The sequence below is a fragment of the Ictidomys tridecemlineatus genome, chromosome 11, assembly GCF_052094955.1.
Source record: "Ictidomys tridecemlineatus isolate mIctTri1 chromosome 11, mIctTri1.hap1, whole genome shotgun sequence".
NCBI lineage: Eukaryota > Metazoa > Chordata > Mammalia > Rodentia > Sciuridae > Ictidomys > Ictidomys tridecemlineatus.
This window is the reverse complement of record NC_135487.1, coordinates 21,031,735-21,053,612: the sequence shown is the minus strand read 5'-3', so window position 1 is coordinate 21,053,612 and position 21,878 is coordinate 21,031,735. Positions and strand designations below refer to the sequence as shown.

The window sequence follows — 21,878 nt, the reverse complement described above, 5'->3', positions numbered from 1 at the left end:
TTAGTTTTTCGTGGACCTTTATTTTATTTACTTATTTATATGCGGTGCTGAGAACCAAACCCAGTGCCTCACACGTGCTAGACAAGCACTCTACCACTGAGCCATGAACCTAACTCTAGCCTTGCTTCTTGACTGGCCTATCTTCTCCCCTCCTAAGTCTGTTGTCTCCTGTAAATAGTATCAGTTCTTGGAAAGACAATAATTCTAAACAGTGTGTGTGTGTGTGTGTGCTTTGGCACTTCACTTAGATGAAGAAACTTTTCAATCAGTGGGCCTCAGATACCTCGAGTCCTGTAGAATCATTGCAAGAAGTCCTTGCATTTTTCCCAGACATTGCCTAAAGCCCTACAAAACAGTGTCTCCCACACATTATTCATTTGAGAATAAATGTATGTGTTCTGGTAATTAGTGGAGTACACATTCATTTAATAGTATTAATAAATTAATGGTAGCCTAAGGAGTTAAATGTTTACTTAGCAGAAACCACTATTAGATATTTGAGCCCCCCACCCCCAACCTCCCAGCATTAAGAAGGGTTCCTGAGGCTGGGGCAGTGTACTTGCCTGGTATGTGTGAGGCACTGGGTTCAATTCTTAGCACCACATATAAATAAATAAAATAAAGGTCATCAACAACTAAAAAAATATTTTTTAAAAAAGGGGTTCATATGATCAGAGACTGAGAATTGCAGGCTTTAAGAAATAAAGGCTCTTATTTTAAATAAAAGGTTCAGTTAATTTACATAACAGGGTGAAAAGAGATCATGTCAGTGGTTGATACAAAATAACGAGTGCTTTGCTTTCTCTACTTCTCTTCTACCTAAGTAATGGTGTTCACCCACATATTATGTCTAGTTTGGCAGCCATGAACAGAAGCTGGCTTTGGCAGAACGGATTCGGGGCCACGTCCTGTCGTTAGCGCTACAGATGTATGGCTGCCGAGTTATCCAGAAAGCTCTTGAATTTATTCCCTCAGACCAGCAGGTAATTGTAAGTTTCCCCTTTAACTTTTCTCTTGGTGTTTGATGTTTCTCTGTGGTATGTTCAGTGAACCCTATGAAAACATCAGTCTTTAGTTACTTCAGTGCTTATGGCTGCCTTTCAGTGCATGGCAAGCATGAATTGTGCAAATTCATTTTGAAATTTATGGTGGATCAAGTGTCTTCTTGTAAAAATCAGTAATTTCCAACACTTTTCTCTGATCAGAACTTAGCCTTTAGTAATACAGTTTTACAGTTGGGTTTTTATTTGATCATAATTGAAGCAGGCAAAATAATAGTAAGTTTTCATTTTCTTAATATAAACTGAGCATTCTGGCAGACCAAACTTTAACCCAACTCACCTTCCCCTTCCTGTTCTCCTTCCTCCCTGTTCACCCATTCCACCAGCGCTCACTGAACAGCTGCCTGCCCAGTACACTGCACACCTGGCACATTGATCTGGGTGGCTCAGAGACAGCTAAAACCTCTCTGCCCTCAGGCTGTGGGGTCTGGTGGGGAAGAGCAATGGAAAGCAGAGGAACATGTGTGAGAGGGACCCTTCTCCCTTCACTGTGTCCCCCAGGGAAGGCTGGAAGACAAGACTGAGAGGAGTTAGGGGAATGGAGACAAAACTTTGAAAAGTGGGGAACCAACAGAGAAGTCCCCTGAAGAGGAGGTCCACAGCTTCAGGAATAGTCAGAGCAGATCCACCCAGCACCACCCAGAACACAGCACCCAGGAGGCAAACTGAGCCTCAGGGTGCTCTGATCTGAACCCTTAGCCCTTCTCAATGCAGAGGTTGCTGCTGTCTGGCAATGATGACCCACTTGCCCTCACTGAGAACGGAGTTCAGTAATGAGAATCTTTGTTACGGACTCAATTCTGAGCCAGACAGACACCCTCCACCTCCTGTGCAAACCCACCCAAACCACACCACACCACACCATGCTAGGCCACCACACGCCACACCACGGCACTGATGCTGGCAATGACAGTTGAAGTCTAGGGGATTCCAGGGTCCTTCAGACAGGCGAGTTTCACAGAGAGATGTGTGGAGGCACGGGAGTGTTGGAAATGTGCAGCAAAATTCGAGCACATTCAATCAGTACTCAGCAGTAGAGATGCATTATTGATAGAGTGCTGTTGATAAGTAATTATAAACAGATGTGAGGCTATTTTTAGTTTTCCATTTTTAGTTTAAAATTGACCTATTTTTAGGTCAATTTTAGTTTTCCCAGAATTTTCATAGGTAGTTGGATCCTCTTTAATTTTCTTGTTTATTCATTTCTCCTGTTTAAGTTTTACCACGAATGTGGCAAATTGTTTTTTATCTCCACATTTTCAGATTTTACCTTTCTTTCTCTTTTTTAATTGGATGGTTGTATTATGGAAGTGGTTTTTATCTTATTTTTTTTTTTTCTGGTTGTGTTTGTTTGTGGTACCTTTTCCTGAGTCTGATATATGCGTGCTGTGGAAAATATACTGATTTCTGGATGCAAGTCGATTATTTTAGGTGAAATTAACCGCCAACTGAATTTTTACCTCTTGGAACAAATAAATACTCACGGGAGCCATTTCCCTTTTCTTTTGTTTATAACTTTCCTTTACTTAAGCATTATTTATCATTCCTATAATAATCATCATTCTGGCATTTGATGGCTAATTTACTCTCCTTCTGGCATTTGATTGGTAAACTTTCTTTCCTTTGTACTCTGCCATTGTAGTCTTAAAGGTCTTTAATTAAGTTATATCTTAGTAGCTTTGACATACTTCACATTTCAAGAATTGAAGACATTGCAAAACAGCACTATTTTAAAGTGGCTATAGTCTTCAAACAGAAATAGCATCAGCACAGAAGAGCTAATTGTAACAGAGATTGTAGTGAGGAAATGAGGCAGCAGGTCCAGGGCATGGCTGTGTGCACACATCTGACCTCCATTCCTGAGACCACAGGCAGTAAGTTTCTGGGAAGGGCTCAGAATCAATCAGTCTGGATCAATCTCACACCCACCCCATCCAGTCACCCCCGCGCTTTTGTCAGCCTTCATCCAACACCACACAAATACGAATACACCCTCAGTGTCTGGCTTTTGTGTATACTTCCTGAATTCAGGTACTATTCATTAATTTACCATTCCTACTCTCTTCATAGTTACTGTGCCCTGTTGGAAAGATCTTGGATGCTAGAGTCACAGTCTAGACTAAAATTCTGATTCTGTTGCTTTCTATTTATAGGATATCTCCTCCTTCCCACCCGTCCCACACCCTTTCCCATTCTTATTTCTCATTGGAAGGTTTCATTGTGTTGCCCAGCTGGCCTTGAGCCTCTGGGCTCAAGCAATCTTCTTGCCTTTGCCTCCAAGAGGCTGGGGCTACAGGTGTGCACCATCCTGCTGTCTCTGTCTATAGCTTTAGATGGGTGGAAGAGCTGTGCAGGATATATATCATTGATAGTTGGTTTGCCAACACACAATGGAGCTAAGGTTAAATCTTGGCCATCTAGGTCTGCATTTTGTACAAGTCTTTTGTCTATGGTTTCTTTTCCTCATCTATCACAGTGCCCATTGCATTGGATTGTTTGGACTTAGTGCAGCATATTAAGTACTTAGAAGTATGCCTGTCTAACCAAGTGGCAACTGTAGATTAATGACCATCATTATTACTAATATACCACTTAGGATTGTCAGAAAAAAAAATAAGTTTGAGATCTTTTCAGGTACTGGTTACTGCTATATGAATTATGTCTGAAATTCTCTAATGCAGTGTACTTCATATAGAGTCCTTTCTATTTGAAGATATCTACATTTTTTAAAGCTTCAAGAGGGGTTTTCTAAGTTAGAGTCCTTTGGGGGTACTGGTTACTGCTATAGTGAATTTTACTGCATGGTAAATATGTGAACACATGGAAGAACTTGAGTCCTCATTTGTTGCCACATTGTCAGAGTTGAGTTGTTCCACCTTCATTGTCTTAGAGTCTGTTTAGTGCTTGGGTGTTGGTAAGAAGAATGTGGACATCTGGGTTTTTGCTTGCTGTGATTCTGGTGGTGCTTTCTTCCCTTGTCTTCAATAGAACGAGATGGTTCGGGAACTGGATGGCCACGTCCTGAAATGTGTAAAAGACCAGAATGGCAATCACGTGGTTCAGAAATGCATTGAATGTGTGCAGCCCCAGTCTTTGCAGTTTATTATCGACGCGTTTAAGGGGCAGGTAAGTGACTTAGGAAAGAAATAAGGGAAATAAATTGATGGGTATCTCCATTGTCAGCAAAGAACAAGGTATGATTTGAGGCATTTTCTCAGCTTGCTATGGGTGTCTTAGCCTGCAGGAAAAGCAGTGCTGTGCAGTGCGGGTCAGGTACCAGGTCCCTTCCCATAACGGTCATGGGCCATCTCTCTATCATTAACGAAGATGTCTGCTCACCTTGGAATGAAATATTGCTGTCAGAGCTAAGATGAAATCTCATGTTTGAAGAATTTCCCCACATTGTTAAGTATTATTCTGATATTTAAACGAATTCATCAGTTTTTAAAAATGTAGGTCATTAGCAGAAGTAATCTTGCAGGCCCAATATAAATGTCTTTTTTTTTTTTTTTTTTTTGGTGCTGGGGATTGAACCCAGGGCCTTGTGCCTACAAGTCCAGCACTCTACCAACTGAGCTATATCCCCAGCCCATGAATATATTTTTAATTGAAAAATAACTGTTACTTGCCTAGATTTTTTTTGGGGGGGGGGATGGAATGCAGTTCATATTGGTTTGAACTGGTCACATAACCAGCGATAATTTCTAATTTTTCCTTTTTCCTGTATGTCAGAAGTCTGTTCTTGACACTTACTTGTAAGCAATGTTAAATTCTTGGTTTTCTCTGAATTGGCTGTCATTGTCCTGTTTTCCCCTTTCTTAAAGAGACAGGGAGAGGGGAGGGGAGGGGGGATAGTAGAGAATAGGATAGACAGCAGAATATATCAGACACTAGAATGGCAGTATGTAAATCAATGGAAGTGTAACTGATGTGATACAGCAATCTGTGTACGGGGTAAAAATGGGAGTTCATAACCCACTTGAATCAAACTGTGAAATATGATATATCAAGAACTATGTAATGTTTTGAATGACCAACAATAAAAAACGAAAAAAAAAGTCATAAAAAAAAAAGAGAGACAGGGAGAAAGAACATTTCACACACCCCTCAAAATGTCTCTTTAAGAAAGGGGGTAAAACAGGAAAAACCAAGTTGATTATCATGACCAGTGGTAATCTAGGTGTAGATTATGAGGTATACTGTTCAGCCTGTATTGAAGTATGAGTTGAGTTCTGAGAACTGCCATGGTGGTTAGGGAGTCTGCAAGCAGTACCCAGGGGGTTATTGGGAGTTATGAAGTTAATGAAAAAAGAGGGGGGTAGATTTTTTAACTTTAAAATTAAGGTATTACATTTATCAAACTACAGAATAAAATGTAAAGGAATTAAGCTACCAAGTGAGAGTCTTTTTCCTTTTTGTTTCCCTCCTTTTCTTAAACTCAGGGAAGGCCTGGCCCATGCCAGGCAAGTACTCTACCATTAAGCAGCATCCCAGCTCAGGAAGAGGATGTTTTCAGGATAACAATCTGTCAAAGAATTGGTAACTAGAAAATAATACAATGTAACGAAAAATGGTCCCTGAACATATTTCACATAAGAAACACAAATTGCCAGTATACATAAGTGGCCCCTGAGTTCAATCCTTGGAACCAAACAAAACAAAACAGAACACAGAAAAAGAAAAGTAGTGGTCAATTCCATCAGTAATGAGGAAAATACCTAAATGGTTTTTCTCACCTGTCATTTCCTTTGTGCTGGTAGGAATGTGGGGTCCAATATAGTTCTGGTAAAAATTTATATTTGCACCATTTTAGGATACAATATAGTATTGAAATTCTAACATTTGTATTTCTTATAATCTGGTACTCTTGGCCTAGGTTCCTCTCTGGTGAAACACCTGTACATGGTATTCCCCCAATACCTTTTAAAAACAGTAGTATACCCCTAGTAGCAAAAGGCTAAACAATGCAGATATCTATAAGCTAGGCATTTTGACTTTAAAAATGACATTTTGACTTTAAAATCTCATAGTCACCTACACAAAGTACACTGCAGAGATATCCAGTCTTGGAAGTGAATATTGGAAACATTATTTTGAAATATTGATCCAGACTATAAATGTGGCATTTTAGAAAGATGAACTCAATTCAGGTATGGTGGTACACCCCTCTAATCCCAGCAGCTCAGGAGGGTGAAGCCTGAGGATGCCAAGTTCAGGGTCAGCTACTTAGCAAGACCTTCTCTCGAAATTAAAATAGTTTTAAAAAATAAATAAACAAACAAACAAAGGGGCTGGCAATGTAGCTCAGTGGTAAAACACCCCTGGATTCAATCTCAATTGCCGAAAACCCCAAACCAAAACAACAAAAACTAATCTCAAGCAGAACTAAATAGTATATTGTTTAAGTAATAGTTATAAGCATAATAAAGCTGCATATATAGTATACATAAAATATTTAGTGCAGCAACTGTCTCTTTGTAAGTATTCAGTAAGTGATAATTGTTACTGCTCTTACTACTCTCATTATTCTTCCTGGTTACTGATGTGGGCTGCATGTCATTTAGCTAAGAAGGGCCGAATCAAGATTCGGTGTTCTAGGAGCCCTGGGGATATAGTTCAGTTGGTAGAGTGCTTGCCTAAGAGGCACAAGGCCCTGGGTTCAATACACGGCACTACCAAAAACAAAACAAAACAAGATTGGGTGTTCTGGATCTATAGCACCTGTGCTTTCCTAATTCTTTTTTTTTTTTTTTTTTTTTTTTTTTTAAAGAAAGAGTGAGAGAGAGGGGGGCACAGAGAGAGAGAGAGAGAATTTTAACATTTATTTATTTTTTCTTAATTCTCGGCGGACACAACATCATTGTTGGTATGTGGTGCTGCTGGGGATCGAACCCGGGCCGCACGCATGCTAGGCGAGCGCGCTACCACTTGAGCCACATCCCCAGCCCCCTTTCCTAATTCTTCAAACCCAGTTAAACTCAGATGATTGATTGTATGTAGTTGGTGTGTTTATGTGAAAGCATTCAGGACTTGATCCTAGCCCTTTTCTGTTTGGTTTTTTTTTGGGGAGGGTGGGTGGTTGGTTGGTTTCCCCCTTTTCTTTTTCTTCCTCTTTTAATAATAATAATATTATTTTTTTTGGCTTTGCTGTGAATTGAACCCAGTGCTGTGTGCACACTAGACAATTATTCTCTCATTGAGCTGCATCCCTCAGCCATCCTTTTTCTGTTTTTAATCCTGTCTTTTGGATTGACATTCCTGATTCTCAGCTGTTTTCCCTGACCTTGACTAATTCTGTGTTCCTTCCAGATTCCTTGGAAAAATTCTTTTCAGCTCTGAATGTGCATACATATGAATTCATAAAATAATTAAGAAATGGGTTTATTTACATATAAAAGACACATGCTTCTAATGTTATATTTGTAGAGAGAATTTAAAGGCCATTTAGTTAAATCTGTAAATATCAATGATATAAATGTTACTGAAGCATTGAAAGTGACAAGCGCCATTTTGAATTTCTTCTTTGTATCTTTTTATCTAGGTGTTTGCTTTGTCCACGCACCCTTATGGCTGCCGAGTGATTCAGAGAATCCTGGAGCATTGTCTCCCTGACCAGACCCTCCCTATTCTAGAGGAACTTCACCAGCATACAGAGCAACTTGTACAGGTACTGGAGTTGCCAGTAGATAAAATGAGCAAGCGCTGGTAGGCTTCTGTAGGCCCCATTCTTGTGTGTGTTGTTAGCATAAGTATCTGTTCCAGAAAAGGTTGATGTGTTCTTTTGTTTTTGGACTGGTGATTGAACCCAGGGTGCTTACCCACTGAGTCACATCCCTAGCTTTCTTTATATTTTATTTTGAGTCAGGGCCTTTCTAAATTGCTAAGGTTGCCTTTGAACTTGTGATCCTTCTCCTTCGGCCTCTGGAGCCATTGGGATTTCAGGGTGTGCGCCACTGTGCCCGGCTTAATGTATTTTAATTCATGCTCTTTGAATCTTTTGGGCATGTTTTCATAGCAGGGTGGTTAGTGTCTTGAACCTGGGCAATGAGCACTGGCCAAGCCTATAGCTGGGAGGTATAGCTTTGAGAGCTAGGGTGGACTGTTTATCTCAGACAGACTATTTAATCCCTCAGAGTCTCAATCTCATTATTATCCAATGAACTAAGTGGATTAGGTGATTTCTTCTTTTTTGGCTTTCTACTTTCTATTTCTGCTTCTTCCAATTATTAAGTAATTAGATCTGCCTATTTTGTTGGACATGAATCTTTCTAGTTTTTCCTCCAGCCTAGAAAGGTAAAGGAATTTGTACATTTCTGTTTAAGAATAATGACTCTTTACTTCCTCCCTTCCTCTTCTAAAATGATATAGGCCTACTTTTCTATATCTAGTAATTTATGAAGAACCTAACCAGAGCTTCTGGGCATAAACATGTGGAGAGAAATATTTCATTGTCTAATAATGTGTTCCTATTTTGTAATGACAAGGAAAAATTACTTGTCTATTAAAAAAATTCTTGTGTTCATTAGAGCCTTACTGGCGCTACAAGAAAGATAGGTGCTAAAGACTTGGGGAACCTGCCAGGAGTGGTGGCTCATGCCTGTAATCCCAGCTGCTCGGAGGCCGAGGCAGAAGGATCATGAGTTCATAGCCAGCCTCACAATAACAAGTCTCTGAATAAAATATTTAAAAAGGCTGGGGATGTGGCTCAGTGGTGTAGTACCCCTTATTCAATCCCAAGAAATTAGGGAACCCACAGAACTGGTTTTTAACTTAAATTTTCTTTCGATTGTTACTTCTCAAATAGGATCAGTATGGAAATTATGTAATCCAGCATGTATTAGAACATGGTCGTCCTGAGGATAAAAGCAAAATTGTAGCAGAAATTCGAGGCAATGTACTTGTGTTGAGTCAGCACAAATTTGCAAGGTATGTGCTTTCAGTTATAAAGCTGGTTTTCTAGAAGAGAGGGTTAAGTAGTATTTCAGCTAAGATAAAGAATTAGTGGTCATTCTCTCCTTTTTGATGTTTATTTATTTATTTATTTTATTAGTACAGACAGGTTAAAAACTCAAATAGTTCTACAAAGCATGGACCTTATATAACTTATATAAACTCCCTGAGAAACTAGCCACAGTGAAATCTGGGGACTGTGTTTCTAAAGTATTACACTTTACTTCACTGGGCATTTTATTAACTTAGTGTTTTGGAATTGTGAAATGTTCGTGAGGCAGGCTTCTTTCTGGCTGAGAGAGGCAGTTGGCCATGTCTGCACAGGACTTAGTGTTCTCAGAATCTCTTCTCCAGCTTCAAAGTGTGCAGGCTTAAGAATGCAGTGAGATTGTTTTTCCCAGGTTGGCAAAGGTGTTTTTGTTAACTTGTAAGTAGCAGAAACTGGAGAAAAATTGATGGCTCTTCCTTGTGGTCAGCCTTCTGAGTTGATTCTGTATTTTCTGTTTCCCACATAACATAGTTCTTTCTATTTTTAGAATATTTTCTGTTTTTTTTAGGGTGAATTGCAAGGCAGGTAATAGGACTCATACAAAAACCTTGATGTTTATTAATGTTCCCTTTTAATTTGTCGAATCTTACAACATTGCAGCATGGAAACTAGAGAAAAGAAATGCAGCACCTAAGTGTGTGTGCTCTGGTATATAAGGCAGAAGATTCATTGAGACCTCACTTGTTAGTTAGGCTGCCCTAGAAAGTAGCCACCTGTGAGTCATTGGCAGTTTCCAGCCTACAATGAAGTGGCCGTCTCACAGAATAGTTAGCAAAGTGCTATGCACTAGCTTTATGCTCATTTCTGCTTGAGGGTTTTGTGACCTGGAGCAGCTCTTTCCCGCTTTGTGAAGCCTTCAGCGCATCCCACCACCACCACCATGTGCACACATAAACCTCCAGTTCTCCCTGCCAGGCGTCGGTTCCATTCCAGCAGTGCAAGCACACGGCATGGGCATCGCTCATGACCCTGCACGGTGTCATCTCACAGCAGTGCACAGTCACTGTGGGATGGTAAACGGCCATCAGCGCGGCAGCATGTAATTCAGTCAACATCTGTAGCCCAGTGGGTTACAGGAATACTGCTCTAATGGAACTGCACCCCTCCTTTCCTTTCTCAATATGACATATTTGTGAAATGTTTAGATGTATTGACAAACTTTGGGTCGTCTTATACTCTTGAGAGACAGCATGTGGTAGTTGACCAAAAGTGCCATGGCCCTGCCTTGTGGGTTCCTTCAGCAAGACTAGAGTTTCTGCCAAGTATCATGCTCTGTGCCAATAGCAGGTGATAGACATCAAGTGAGGAAAGAATTGATAGATATTGATAAATGTTGAAATAATAATCAGCCAATTAGGATGTTAACAAGACCAGTCCCATAAACTTGTTTTTTTTTATTCATCCAGGCTTGTTACCCTCACCTCATGGAAGTTTAGGTCCCCACCCCTGAAAGACCTAGTCTCAGACATGATTCACTGTTGGACACATCAGGTGGCAGAGATAGACTCTTACAGAGCCAGACAGTGGATACACTAATTCTCCACGAATGCGAGATCTCTCTTGTTGCTAATCCTGAGTGAGGGGAGAGGCTAGAAGCACAACCTAAGAGGGGATCCTCTTCTGACACCTGACAATGGATTCGTCTCATTACAGCAATGTTGTGGAGAAGTGTGTCACCCACGCCTCACGTACAGAGCGTGCTGTGCTCATCGATGAGGTCTGCACCATGAACGATGGTCCCCACAGTGCCTTATATACCATGATGAAGGACCAGTATGCCAACTATGTGGTCCAGAAAATGATTGATGTGGCAGAGCCAGGCCAGCGGAAGATTGTCATGCATAAGGTAGGCTGGACAGAAACTCAAAAAGAGAAGGTGTGCAAGACAGTTGTGTGTTTCTGCGGAGTCTGCCACTAGATGGTGCCCTGTGCTGCATTTCTTTTTTGTCTCTCTCTCTTTGCCCCTGGTACTATGGGCTGATGCCCAGGGCTCTCTACCACCAAGCTATATCCCTGCCCTTTTTGTGTTTTAGTTTTGAGACAGGGTCTTGCTGAACTGCCCAGGTTGGCCTCAAACTTGCAATCCTCTTGCCTCAGCCTCCTGAGTTTCTGTGATTACAGGAGTACATCACTGCTCCTGCCCCCCCCTTTTTTACTGTGAAGTTGCCATTGTCCACATGTTTACCTCTCCTGCTAATAACTCACTGTGTAAACCTCGTAAGCTCTCTCTCTCTTTTTTTTAATCTTTATTTTTATGTGGTGCTGAGGATCCGAACCTAGGGCCTTACACATGCTAGGCAAGCACTCTACCGCTGAGTCACAGTTCCAACCCTGTAAGCTCATTTTTTTAAATGAGATTTTTCTTCATAACCCCTAAGAGATCACTTTATTATTAATTTAGACAAGTCAACCTGCCTGCCTTATTTTCTATTCTCCTCCCTCCCTGTTCACCCATTCCACCAGCGCTCACTGAACAGCTGCCTGCCCAGTACACTGCACACCTGGCACATTGATCTGGGTGGCTCAGAGACAGCTAAGACCTCTCTGCCCTCAGGCTGTGGGGTCTGGTGGGGAAGAGCAATGGAAAGCAGAGGAACATGTGTGAGAGGGACCCTTCTCCCTTCACTGTGTCCCCCAGGGAAGGCTGGAAGACAAGACTGAGAGGAGTTAGGGGAATGGAGACAAAACTTTGAAAAGTGGGGAACCAACAGAGACGTCCCCTGAAGAGGAGATCCACAGCTTCAGGAATAGTCAGAGCAGATCCACCCAGATCACGCACCCAGGAGGCAAACTGAGCCCACGGGCAGGAAGGGCATGCTCAGCTGTGTTTGTGCCAAGCAGTGCCCTGAGCCTCAGGGTGCTCTGATCTGAACCCTTAGCCCTTCTCAATGCAGAGGTTGCTGCTGTCTGGCAATGATGACCCACTTGCCCTCACTGAGAACGGAGTTCAGTAATGAGAATCTTTGTTACGGACTCAATTCTGAGCCAGACAGACACCCTCCACCTCCTGTGCAAACCCACCCAAACCACACCACACCACACCATGCTAGGCCACCACACGCCACACCACGGCACTGGTGCTGGCAATGACAGTTGAAGTCTGGGGAATTCCAGGGTCCTTCAGACAGGCGAGTTTCACAGAGAGGTGTGTGGAGGCACGGGAGTGTTGGAAATGTCAAGGAGTTTAAGCCCATCCATTCATTCCTTTAGCAAATACTAAGTGTGTACTCTAAGGCAGGCCATCCTCTGCACAAGCATTATATGGCTACACCAAATTATGTATAGATTAGTGTGGTAGTGGCAGGGAAATAAGGATTGTGGGTGGGAGCATATAAGAATATGTCTGTATGCCTCTTGTAATTTATGGGTATGGACAAGGCCCCCTATATGTGTAACATTTGAAAAACCTTTCCAGGAAAAGGGAACATGGTGGGTAAAGTCTTGGGGCAAGAGAGATGACTGTACTTTATATTCTAGAAAGTCCAGCAGGACTGTGGTGATAGCAATGTGTGTACGTTTCAGATAAGTGTCCTGGCTGCTGAGCAGGCGTTGTAACTTGGAGGAGTGGTAAGATTAGACAGGAGATTGTTAAAATAGTTAAGCCAGTAACTGGTGACAACTTTGGGATGGAAGAGAAGTAGACAGAATTGGGGAGTTGGAATCAGCAGGGTTTTGCAGATGATTGGTTGGGGGAGTCAAGGAAGGAAGGTCCTTAGGTCTTCTCCCCCTCTTTTATCACTAGGTGTGCCCTGTCAGCAAAGGGGAACATTGGGAGGAGAGTGGGTTGGTTATTTTTGACCTCTTATTAAGCTAAATAAGAGACCAGGGCACACCAGGATTGCACACATGTATGTGCCTTCTTGTTGTTATTTTACTGGAAGACAGTTAAAGATTTTTAATAAGAGACGTGACTCACCAGCCAGCCATAAAGGTAAATGAGTTGAATCTCACTTAGTTTTCAGGAGAAGAGCTACCCAAATCAAGGGGATCCTTAACCTTAAGTTCTAGTGACAAAATGTAGCATTATTCCATTCTTCCTCCTTTTCTCCTCCTCCTCCCTCTCCTCCCCCTCCTCTTCCTCCTCATCTCCCCCTCCCTGTAAATATGGACACAATACCTTTATTTTTATGTGGTGCTGAGGATCATCAGACCCAGTACCTCACACATGCTAGCCAAGTGGTCTACCACTGAACTCCAGCCCTTGCATTCTTTATTTTAAAGACAAGTTTAGGGAGGTAGGCAGGTTTTTGCTTCCACATACCTCACAGTTGGAACCAGTTGCTTTCCACGTAGCACTTAGGTGGGAGTGAACTATGTGATTTGTGTCTGAGGTCCTATGTGAGTTTCGTCGGTGGTTTCTGGATCTACTTGACCCTTGGTTCATTTGAGAACACAAATGAACAGGCCAGGTTATCACCCTCAGAGCTCTCATTCTAAAACACCCATCATCTCTGGCACTTTGGGCCTGTGTTTATGTGCATTAGGGCGAGTTTGGATACGGAAACGGGTTGATAAACCATGGTTCTTTATGTTTGTGTGGAAAGATTGAGGGTTGAGCAAAAGGTAGTAAACACTGCTGAAGTGTGTAGAATAACGGGGCCCATCTGTGGCTCCCCTAATGGAGAAGCAGCCCTCTGCTTATCAGAGATGCTAAGGACTTGGGGAGCTGGATGAGCTCAGGGAGAAGAGCAGGAGAAAGCCTCTGGAGTTGAGGAGGCACCTGGGTCATAGAGGGGGAGGGTGAGCCCAGTGCCTCAGGGTGCTGGGAGAGCACAGTGGGGAACAAAAGGACTTTTGGGGCATCCTGGCAGTTTGGGCTCAAATACCTGTGCCCTTACCAGTCATTTGATCTTTTTTTTGTTTTTTTTATAGAGAATTTTAATATTTATTTTTTAGTTTTTCGGCAGACAACATCTTTGTATGTGGTGCTGAGGATTGAACCCGGGCCGCACACATGCCATTTGATCTTGATGTTGATCTATCCAACATATGGATGCACCTTGTACCTTCCATTTTTTTCTCCCCACCATTAAAATGGGGTAGCCATCCTAGCTTATAATCTTTACCATTTAAATTTTTATCAGTATTAACTTCCTGTGAACTTAAGAGAGACACGGTCAGGTGATGAGTTCAGGATTAATGGTGCCCACATCTGAAAACCCCCACTGCTCAAGTGACCTGGATGCTGAGCCTGGGGCCAAGGGGTCTTGCCGGTGTGTTTGTGGGGAAGTGCTGTGCACTCTGAGATGGTCATTCCGGATGTGCTGTCTCCGTGTGCTTCTGGGAGTGGCCCATGGCTGCCAATTTCCCTAGCACTCCCACCTTGTGCCAGTGCCCTACTGGTTGGATGGGTTACTCTCAAGATCTCAGGGGATTTGGCGGGGCCAGTGGGTGTTGCTGTCAGAAATGCACATGTGTGCGGACTGTGGTGATGGAGGGGAGCTCCCTGGAGCCAGCCAGTCTCTTCTCAGGCCTGCCTGTTATAACACATGCTGTCCTTCCTCCCCAGATCCGGCCCCATATTGCAACTCTTCGCAAGTACACCTATGGCAAGCACATCCTGGCCAAGCTGGAGAAATACTATATGAAGAATGGTGTGGACTTGGGGCCCATCTGTGGCCCCCCTAATGGTATCATCTGAGCAGTGCACCCCTCTCCCCATTCCCGCTGACCTCACTGGCCCCCTGGCAGATCCAACCAGCAACCAGAAATGTCCTAGTGTGGAATCTGAAATAGGCAATCGGTTGCTCCGGGATTGCTCCCTCCTCCAAAAAGGAATCAAATCCACAAGTGGAAAAGCCTTTGTAAATTTAATTTTATTACACATAACATGTACTAATTATTTTTTTTAATTGACTAATTGCCCTGCTGTTTTACTGGTGTATAGGATACTTGTACATAAGTAACCAATGTACATGGGAGGCCACATATTTTGTTCAATGTTGTATCTATATTTCACGTGTGGAAACTTTCAGGGTGGTTGGTTTAACAAAAAAAAGTTCAAAAAAAAAAGAAAAAAAAGGTTTTTAACTCATTTGCCTCGCTGGCAAGTTTTGCAAATAGCTCTTCCCCACCTCCTCATTTTAGTAAAAAATAAAAACAAAACAAAAAAAAAAAACCTGGGAAGTTTGAATTTTAGTTAAATGAACCCAAACTGGCATTTAACACTGTTTATAAAAATATACATATACATATGTATATATATATAAAATGAACAAATCTTTCGAGTTGCTGAAGCTCAGTTTTTGACATTAAGTTTATGAGACTTCTAAAAATTGCTCTTTTTTGGAGACTTTTGCTGAGAAGAAGGTGTAGTCTGAGCTGCAGGGAGGAGGTGTGAACACCAGAGCGGCCTTCGGCCGGCGGGGCGACTGTTTACTGCCTACTGGATTTTTTTCTGTTAACATTGAAAGGCAAAATCTGATTATTTAGCATGAGAAAAAAAATCCAACTCTGCTTTTGGTCTTGCTTCTATAAATATATAGTGTATACTTGGTGTAGACTTTGCATATATACAAATTTGTAGTATTTTCTTGTTTTGATGTCTAATCTGTATCTATAATGTACCCTAGTAGTCGAACATACTTTTGATTGTACAATTGTACATTTGTATACCTGTAATGTAAATGTGGAGAAGTTTGAATCAACATAAACACGTTTTTTGGTAAGAAAAGAGAATTAGCCAGCCCTGTGCATTCAGTGTATATTCTCACCTTTTATGGTCGTAGCATATAGTGTTGTATATTGTAAATTGTAATTTCAACCAGAAGTAAATTTTTTTTCTTTTGAAGGAATAAATGTTCTTTATACAGCCTAGTTAATGTTTAAAAAGAAAAAAAATAGCTTGGTTTTATTTGTCAGCTAGTCAGACAGTAGCGAGATCCTTTCTAAATGTTATTCAAAATGATTCAGTTCACACTAGTATTTTTTTTTTTTTTACCCTAAAAAGTAATGTTTTGCTTATTTTGTGAAAGTCAAAAGGACGTGCAGAAGTTCAGCCCTGTCCCAGCTTTCCCCACACTCGGCCCCTTCACCTTGTAAAGTGTGAATTGCCCTTCCTTTTTGTACAGAAGATGAACTGTATTTTGCATTTTGTCTACTTGTAAGTGAATGTAACATACTGTCAATTTTCCTTGTTTGAATATAGAATTGTAACACTACACGGTGTACATTTCCAGAGCCTTGTGTATATTTCCAATGAACTTTTTTGCAAGCACACTTGTAACCATATGTGTATAATTAACAAACCTGTGTATGCTTATGCCTGGGCAACCTATTTTTTGTAACTCTTGTGTAGATTGTCTCTAAACAATGTGTGATCTTTATTTTGAAAAATACAGAACTTTGGAATCTGGGTTTGTGCTTAATTTTAACCCCCTCCCTACCTGCCTGAACCCACCACCATACAATGCCCCAGGACAGCCTTTTCCTTCTTTCTGCTTGTTTTGTGAAGGGTGTTAGGGTGGGGAAAAATTGGAGTAGGCCTGAGTGTCAAGCTGATGGCCCTTAAGCCCAATTTGATTCAAAATTGTTTGTGTTTAATCTGCCCATCTAATCTGCCCAATTTCCTCCTCTTGGTAACTTATTTGCTTCTTGGGCCCAAGTCTGTCCTCTTAAATCTGTGCCCTGTGGTCTGATCCATTCTTAGATGTTCTTTCTTTCTTCACTCTTCCTCTCTGGCCTCTGGTATTTGTGAGCCGTGGGGTTTAGTAGTATTGATGGGCCATCTGCCTGGGACTCTCCTCCCTGTGCTACTCCTTGGTACGGGCTGCTGAGGCTGTCCTGGCACACCCCAGCCTCTTCCTCTTACCCTCAGCCTGGGAATTTCCTCCTGCTGGTAGTGTAGGAGGCTCACCAAGCTGTCTGTCAGTCATGCCCAGGGAGCCCACCCTTGCTCCAGAGACAGCTTTGGTAAAAACTGCCACTCAAAACTTTGGTCTGCATTGGAGATTTGGATGGGCTCAGCTAGGAAGGCCAGCTGCGAGGTCATACCAGCTTGGTTTGACCTTTGCGGAGAGTGGTTGTTGTCAAGGGAACTGAAGTGGTCCAGGGGTTCCAGGGATAAAAGGTGGTGGCAGGGAGGCAGCTGCGGCCATTGCAGGGTTCCTGTGTAGGACCTGATCTTGCTTTGGCACCTGTGGCTGGGCTGGTCCCAAAGTCATCCCACTGTGGGCCTTCATGGCCTGCAGATAGCATGCATGCCACAGATGGGTTCATTTGCTTGTTATCTGTGACCTTTGGAAAGCAAGAGTCTCAAAAGACAGCTAAACCTCAGAGCTTTGGTGAGCTTGTGCGCGGTGTCTGCTCCCCGCCCCCCGCCTGCTGATGCAGGTTCTTCAGCAGGTTTTGATTTGGTTTGGGTCTTTCAGCTTTTAGTGAAACGTTTTGTTTTTAGTGGTAGCAAGCAGGGCTGTAGAGGAGAAGTGTTCTCACTGCCACCTCCTTTTGAGGCCTGGGAAGCTTCAGCGCCAGGATTAAATTTGAAGTTTGGTCCCAACTGCCCTTTTCCCCTGACTGTGCCTGAGACCCAGTTTCTCTGGAAGGTGGGAGAATAGTAGTACTTACGTGCAGGGCTGGTTGTGAGGATTAAACTAGGTCACTTCTAACAGTGCCCAACACATTGGAATAATAAATGTTATCTGCCACCCAGACCCATTTTGTTAGAGTTTCAACAAGCAGCTGCAAGCCAGGGAGACAGACAGACTTCAGTAGGAAATGTGGGCCTCCATTTTTTTCTCTTTAACCTCACTCGCCCAATGGTTGTGCACAGGTTTTGGTCATTATGGAAAGACCATATTTACTTATTGGGAACTAGCTGCTGTGTGCCCAGGGGGGTTCCACGTGTTCTCCTGACTGTTCTTGCAGCAAACCTGCAAAGAATGTGGCTGTTACCCCCAGTTCAGAGGCATGGATGGGAGACACCGTTTTGGCTTCTCCAGCAAGTCCTGGGCTCAGACAGCTGCAGGCCTGTAGTGTCCCCTCTGCTCGCCAGGGTAGAGCCCCTGTCACTGCAGCCTGAGCTTCCCGGAGTCTGCCCCAAGGAGGCCATGTCTGGGACTGCCACCACCTGCGTCCCTGTGTCTCTTCCAGAGTCCTTCCAGTGGCCCTTCTTCCCTCAGTTGTGTGGTCACAGGCCTTGACCCTGAGCACCTCCATATTGGGGTGTCTTTGGTCCTTGAGAAAGCCTTGGGGAGTAGACGGGGTTGACCTCTCAGCCCTTTGTACAGGTGAGGACTTGAGACTCAAGCTCCATGCGGGTCAGTGGCAAGAGGAGGGTTTCACCTGTGTCCCCTGACGCCCAGTCCAGGGCTCTGTTGATGGCTGTCTGTTGGCAACCTCCTGCCAGCCGCCATAATGGCTGCCTTCTCTTGGGTGGTGAGGCACCCCCCAGGGGGAGAGAACCTGAGATTTTCTGTACTTACCGGCTGCAGCCACACGAGGGGGCAAGCGCCCAGAGCAAGCATCGAGGACGCCTTGGGCTCCGGGGTCAGGGCTGGGATGGCTCAGAGGCGTTGTCTGGAATCTGGCCAGGGAGAAGAGGTGACCAGAGTTCTGGCATCTGCCTTTCCCCCTCCTTCATCCCTTCCTGCCCCAGAGGGCTGAGCCCTCTGGCTGGGAACGGGAAGGTGTGACTGACGTGGCAGAGGCCCAAGCTTTGCCTTTGATTTGCTGGGTGACTCCTGGCACATCTCTGAATTCTCTGGGCCTTGGTTTCCCCAGCAGCCACCTGGGGTATTAATTTAGCCCAAGACTACCTCTCTCCCAGGGCTGGTATGGGGTTGGTGGGTGGGGCTGGGGAGAGCAGCCCCAGGTCCTGAGGTCTCCTGCGGCCACATCACTGGCTGGTAAAACCACCAACACCTCCAAGTCTTCTCAAGTCTGATGGCTTCAAATTTTATCTCCAGCTGGCCCTGTGTGACCTTTGTAAGTCACCTGACTTCTTATTCCTCTTTCCTTATCTGTAAATGGGGTAACAACAGTTCTGCTTTACAAGGTAAACTGGAGGCCCCTGGCACAGGGCTAGGCACACAGCCAGGGGTGGCAGTTATTATTATCATTGTCTCTGATTTTTCCCTGTTGGGGCTCTTTGAATTTTCACTAGGGTGACAAATTTATCCTCCAAACTGGGACACCAGAAGGTAGATGCAATACCTAGTGCACTCTCCAAGGCCAAAGTCAGTCACCCAAGAAGCTTCCTGATATTCTCACCTTTGTGAAGTCGCTGCCCACAGGACTGGGTGTCACCACAGAAACAGCAGGGCCTTGCGAAGGGGCAGAGTGTGACATCTGAGGCTAGGTCACCCAAGACCTTACAACCTCTGCTTCCTCGGGGGACATTCACGCAGCCCTGACGGGTCCTGCTGGTCAGGATTAAGCCCCGTGGATGCCCTCGCTGCCGTCTCGGGAGACACTTCCCAGACCACCGCCACCACCTGGCGGGCTCCCAGCTTCCTGACCCGCCTAAACCCTGGGCCTGGGGTAACTTGTTCCCCAGGAGAGAACTCAACAGCAGGAACATGGCTGTGCCCAGAACAGCCTGCAGCCCACACCTGCCCTCCAGCTGAGAGGAGGCCTGCCTACCTGCCCCCGCTGCTGGCCTGGATTCCCGGAGACCCCCGGACACAGGTCAGAGCCCCTGAGGACACAGGTCTTCAGACAAAGCCTCACCAGCAACTCCCAGGGAAACTCAGCCCCCCAGAGGTGCCCCAGCTTCTGTCTCCTGTCTCCCGGTTTCATGCAAAGAGTGACTTGAGCTAAGTCCTGAGCTGTTAGTGATCCTCACCTGGATTTTGGGGAGACACTGGTCAAGAGCTAGGATGGGACGCCAGGCTCCCCTACCCCGCTCCCCTGCATCCAGGCAGGGAAAGTGCCTACCAGATGCACATGGCCAGGACAAGGGACAGAGCAGGGACATCCCACTGGATTGCAGTCACCTATGTGTTTCTCGCCGCACCCCCCCTCCACCCGCATGGGCACTCCCTCAGTGCCAGGCCTGTGCCCACCCACAGCTCACCCCCTGCTCCAAGCTCCCTGCCGTGCTGCCCACCCAGAATCCTAAAAACAAACCAACACACCCTAACCCCACGTGTGTCAAGGATCTCCAGGACGGCCAGGGCCCTCTCCTGGAATCCCAGCAACTTGGGAGGTTGAGGCAGGAGGACACCAAGTTGGAGGCCAGCCTCAGCAACTCAATGAGGTCTCAAAATTATAAAAAAAAAAAAAATCTAAGGGACTGGGGCTACAGCTCAGTGGTACAATGCCACTGGGTTCAATCCCCAGTATCAGAAAAGAAACAAGGCGGGGCCTCCAGGAGGACAGTGCTGAGAGCGACCCGCGGCGGGGGCTGGGCAGGCTCTCCGCCCCCGGCTCTGCAGCTGGGCTGCTCCCGCCCGAGAGGAGGTGAGAAGGAACACATATTTTTAGGAAGTTTATTTTTCTTCTTCCAGGAAAATGGCTCTAAATGTGCAGTTTATTCCCAGGAAGGTGGGGGGAGCCTTCGTGGAGCCGCTTCAGGGTGGAGGCCGCCGGGCCCGCCCCCTCCTGCGCTCTTCCCCCGCCCAAGCCCCGCCCAGCCTCGCCTGGCCCTGACCCTGACCCTGACCTGAGAGCGGCAGGGGTCTGCGTGCAGGTGCTCCTCCCGGGAGCCCGCAGACCGCAGGGCAGAGGGCCTAGGGGACAGGGGGCAGGGACCGGCTCCCAGCTCTGCCACAGGCAGACGCTCCCCCTCCTCCGGCCTCACTCTTCTCACTTGTGAAATGGGCAGATGACGGGGGTGGCAGGGGACAGCTCTGTCCACCCCAGGGGGTGGTGCACGCAGCCCCAGAACAGTCCCAGAGTCACTCACACGTGACCCTCTTGGACTCCCCACGTGGTGGGCCTCCCTCCAGGCCCCCTGGACGCCTCCGCTTCTGCTCAGAGGCAAGTGGCTGAATGAGCGGCTGCAGCTCCGTCTCCTCATCTGCTCGCTCCCTCCCAGGCTGTTCCCGGTTCGCACCTGTGGTCCCCTCCCAGCCTGTGTTCAGGTTCCAGGAGCCAGGCCGCACCCCACTGAGGTCCCCGAGGTCCCTGAGCCCCCACAGAACCCCTGCCCCACACGGGGGCTGCCCCCGGGGGTCTCTGCAGCTCCACTGGCCCCTCCTGCAAGGCCAGCCCAGCTTTGCTCCCTCCCCTCCACCCCGCTGTCCCTGAGGGTCAATTCCCAGGTAACAGCCCTAGGAGAGACCCACGTGCCAATCCTGGTCCCAGACCTGGCTGCGCTGGGGTGCCACCAGCCACACAGGGCCCGACCGGCGCAGAGGGGCCTCGAACAGCTCGCCCTGCCTGCCCAGGGCCAAGGTTGGGGCGTGGCCCGTGGGACTCACAGCCAGGTGGGGACCAACACGCCCCACTACTTGCCTGGCCTGTGGATCCTTCTAACCCTACCGACCACACCAGACTTCTACAGCAAAAGGCCTCTGAGTCTCCCCAAGTCTTCCAGAGAGGACTCTCCCCATCAGGAGCTTTGCTGCGAGAAAGCTGTTTTAGTTTCTGAGTTTGAGAGTCATTGAACTTTGGGCTTTTCCCAGAAGCAAGGCTGTGCTTTGGCCTCCTTCCTGTCTCCAGGGCAAATCAGGAAGTTGTAGTGGGGAGGGGGTGGACTCGAGGTGGGGGAGGGGGACAGGGAGCTGTATTCCAGGCCCTGTGGTAGTCTGGAGCTGGGAGGGCACTTGTGTTTGGGAAGCCCGGCTCATTAAATCCTCCTGAGGCCATGAGGATAGCAAGGCACAGTGCTAAAAGCTAAGGCTCTGTCATCACACTGCCTGGTTCAAATCTTGGCT

General features: G+C 45.5%; 1 protein-coding gene and 2 non-coding genes across 30 annotated transcripts in view; all 3 read left to right on the top strand.

Moving 5' to 3' along the window:
- Pum1 (pumilio RNA binding family member 1) overlaps positions 1–16,414 on the top strand; it is a 120,380-nt gene extending 103,966 nt beyond the window's left edge. For 17 of the 28 annotated variants that reach the window (XM_078025787.1, XM_078025781.1, XM_078025777.1 and 14 more), the window contains 6 exons: positions 855–989; positions 4,050–4,187; positions 7,603–7,728; positions 8,866–8,987; positions 10,714–10,906; positions 14,570–16,414. In XM_078025787.1, coding sequence (XP_077881913.1) covers positions 855–989; positions 4,050–4,187; positions 7,603–7,728; positions 8,866–8,987; positions 10,714–10,906; positions 14,570–14,701 — 846 coding nt within the window. In that variant the 3' untranslated portion in view covers positions 14,702–16,414. The remainder of the gene's footprint in view (positions 1–854; positions 990–4,049; positions 4,188–7,602; positions 7,729–8,865; positions 8,988–10,713; positions 10,907–14,569) is intronic. The other 11 variants (XM_078025783.1, XM_078025782.1, XM_078025778.1 and 8 more) reach the window with 1 other exon arrangement.
- On the top strand, positions 1,788–1,871 carry LOC120891061 (small nucleolar RNA SNORD103/SNORD85). Its single transcript, XR_005735493.1, has one exon. It is a non-coding gene; the product is annotated as a small nucleolar RNA SNORD103/SNORD85 (small nucleolar RNA).
- LOC120891059 (small nucleolar RNA SNORD103/SNORD85) lies at positions 11,967–12,050 on the top strand. The gene has a single exon (XR_005735490.1). It is a non-coding gene; the product is annotated as a small nucleolar RNA SNORD103/SNORD85 (small nucleolar RNA).
- Positions 16,415–21,878: the final 5,464 nt, after the last annotated feature.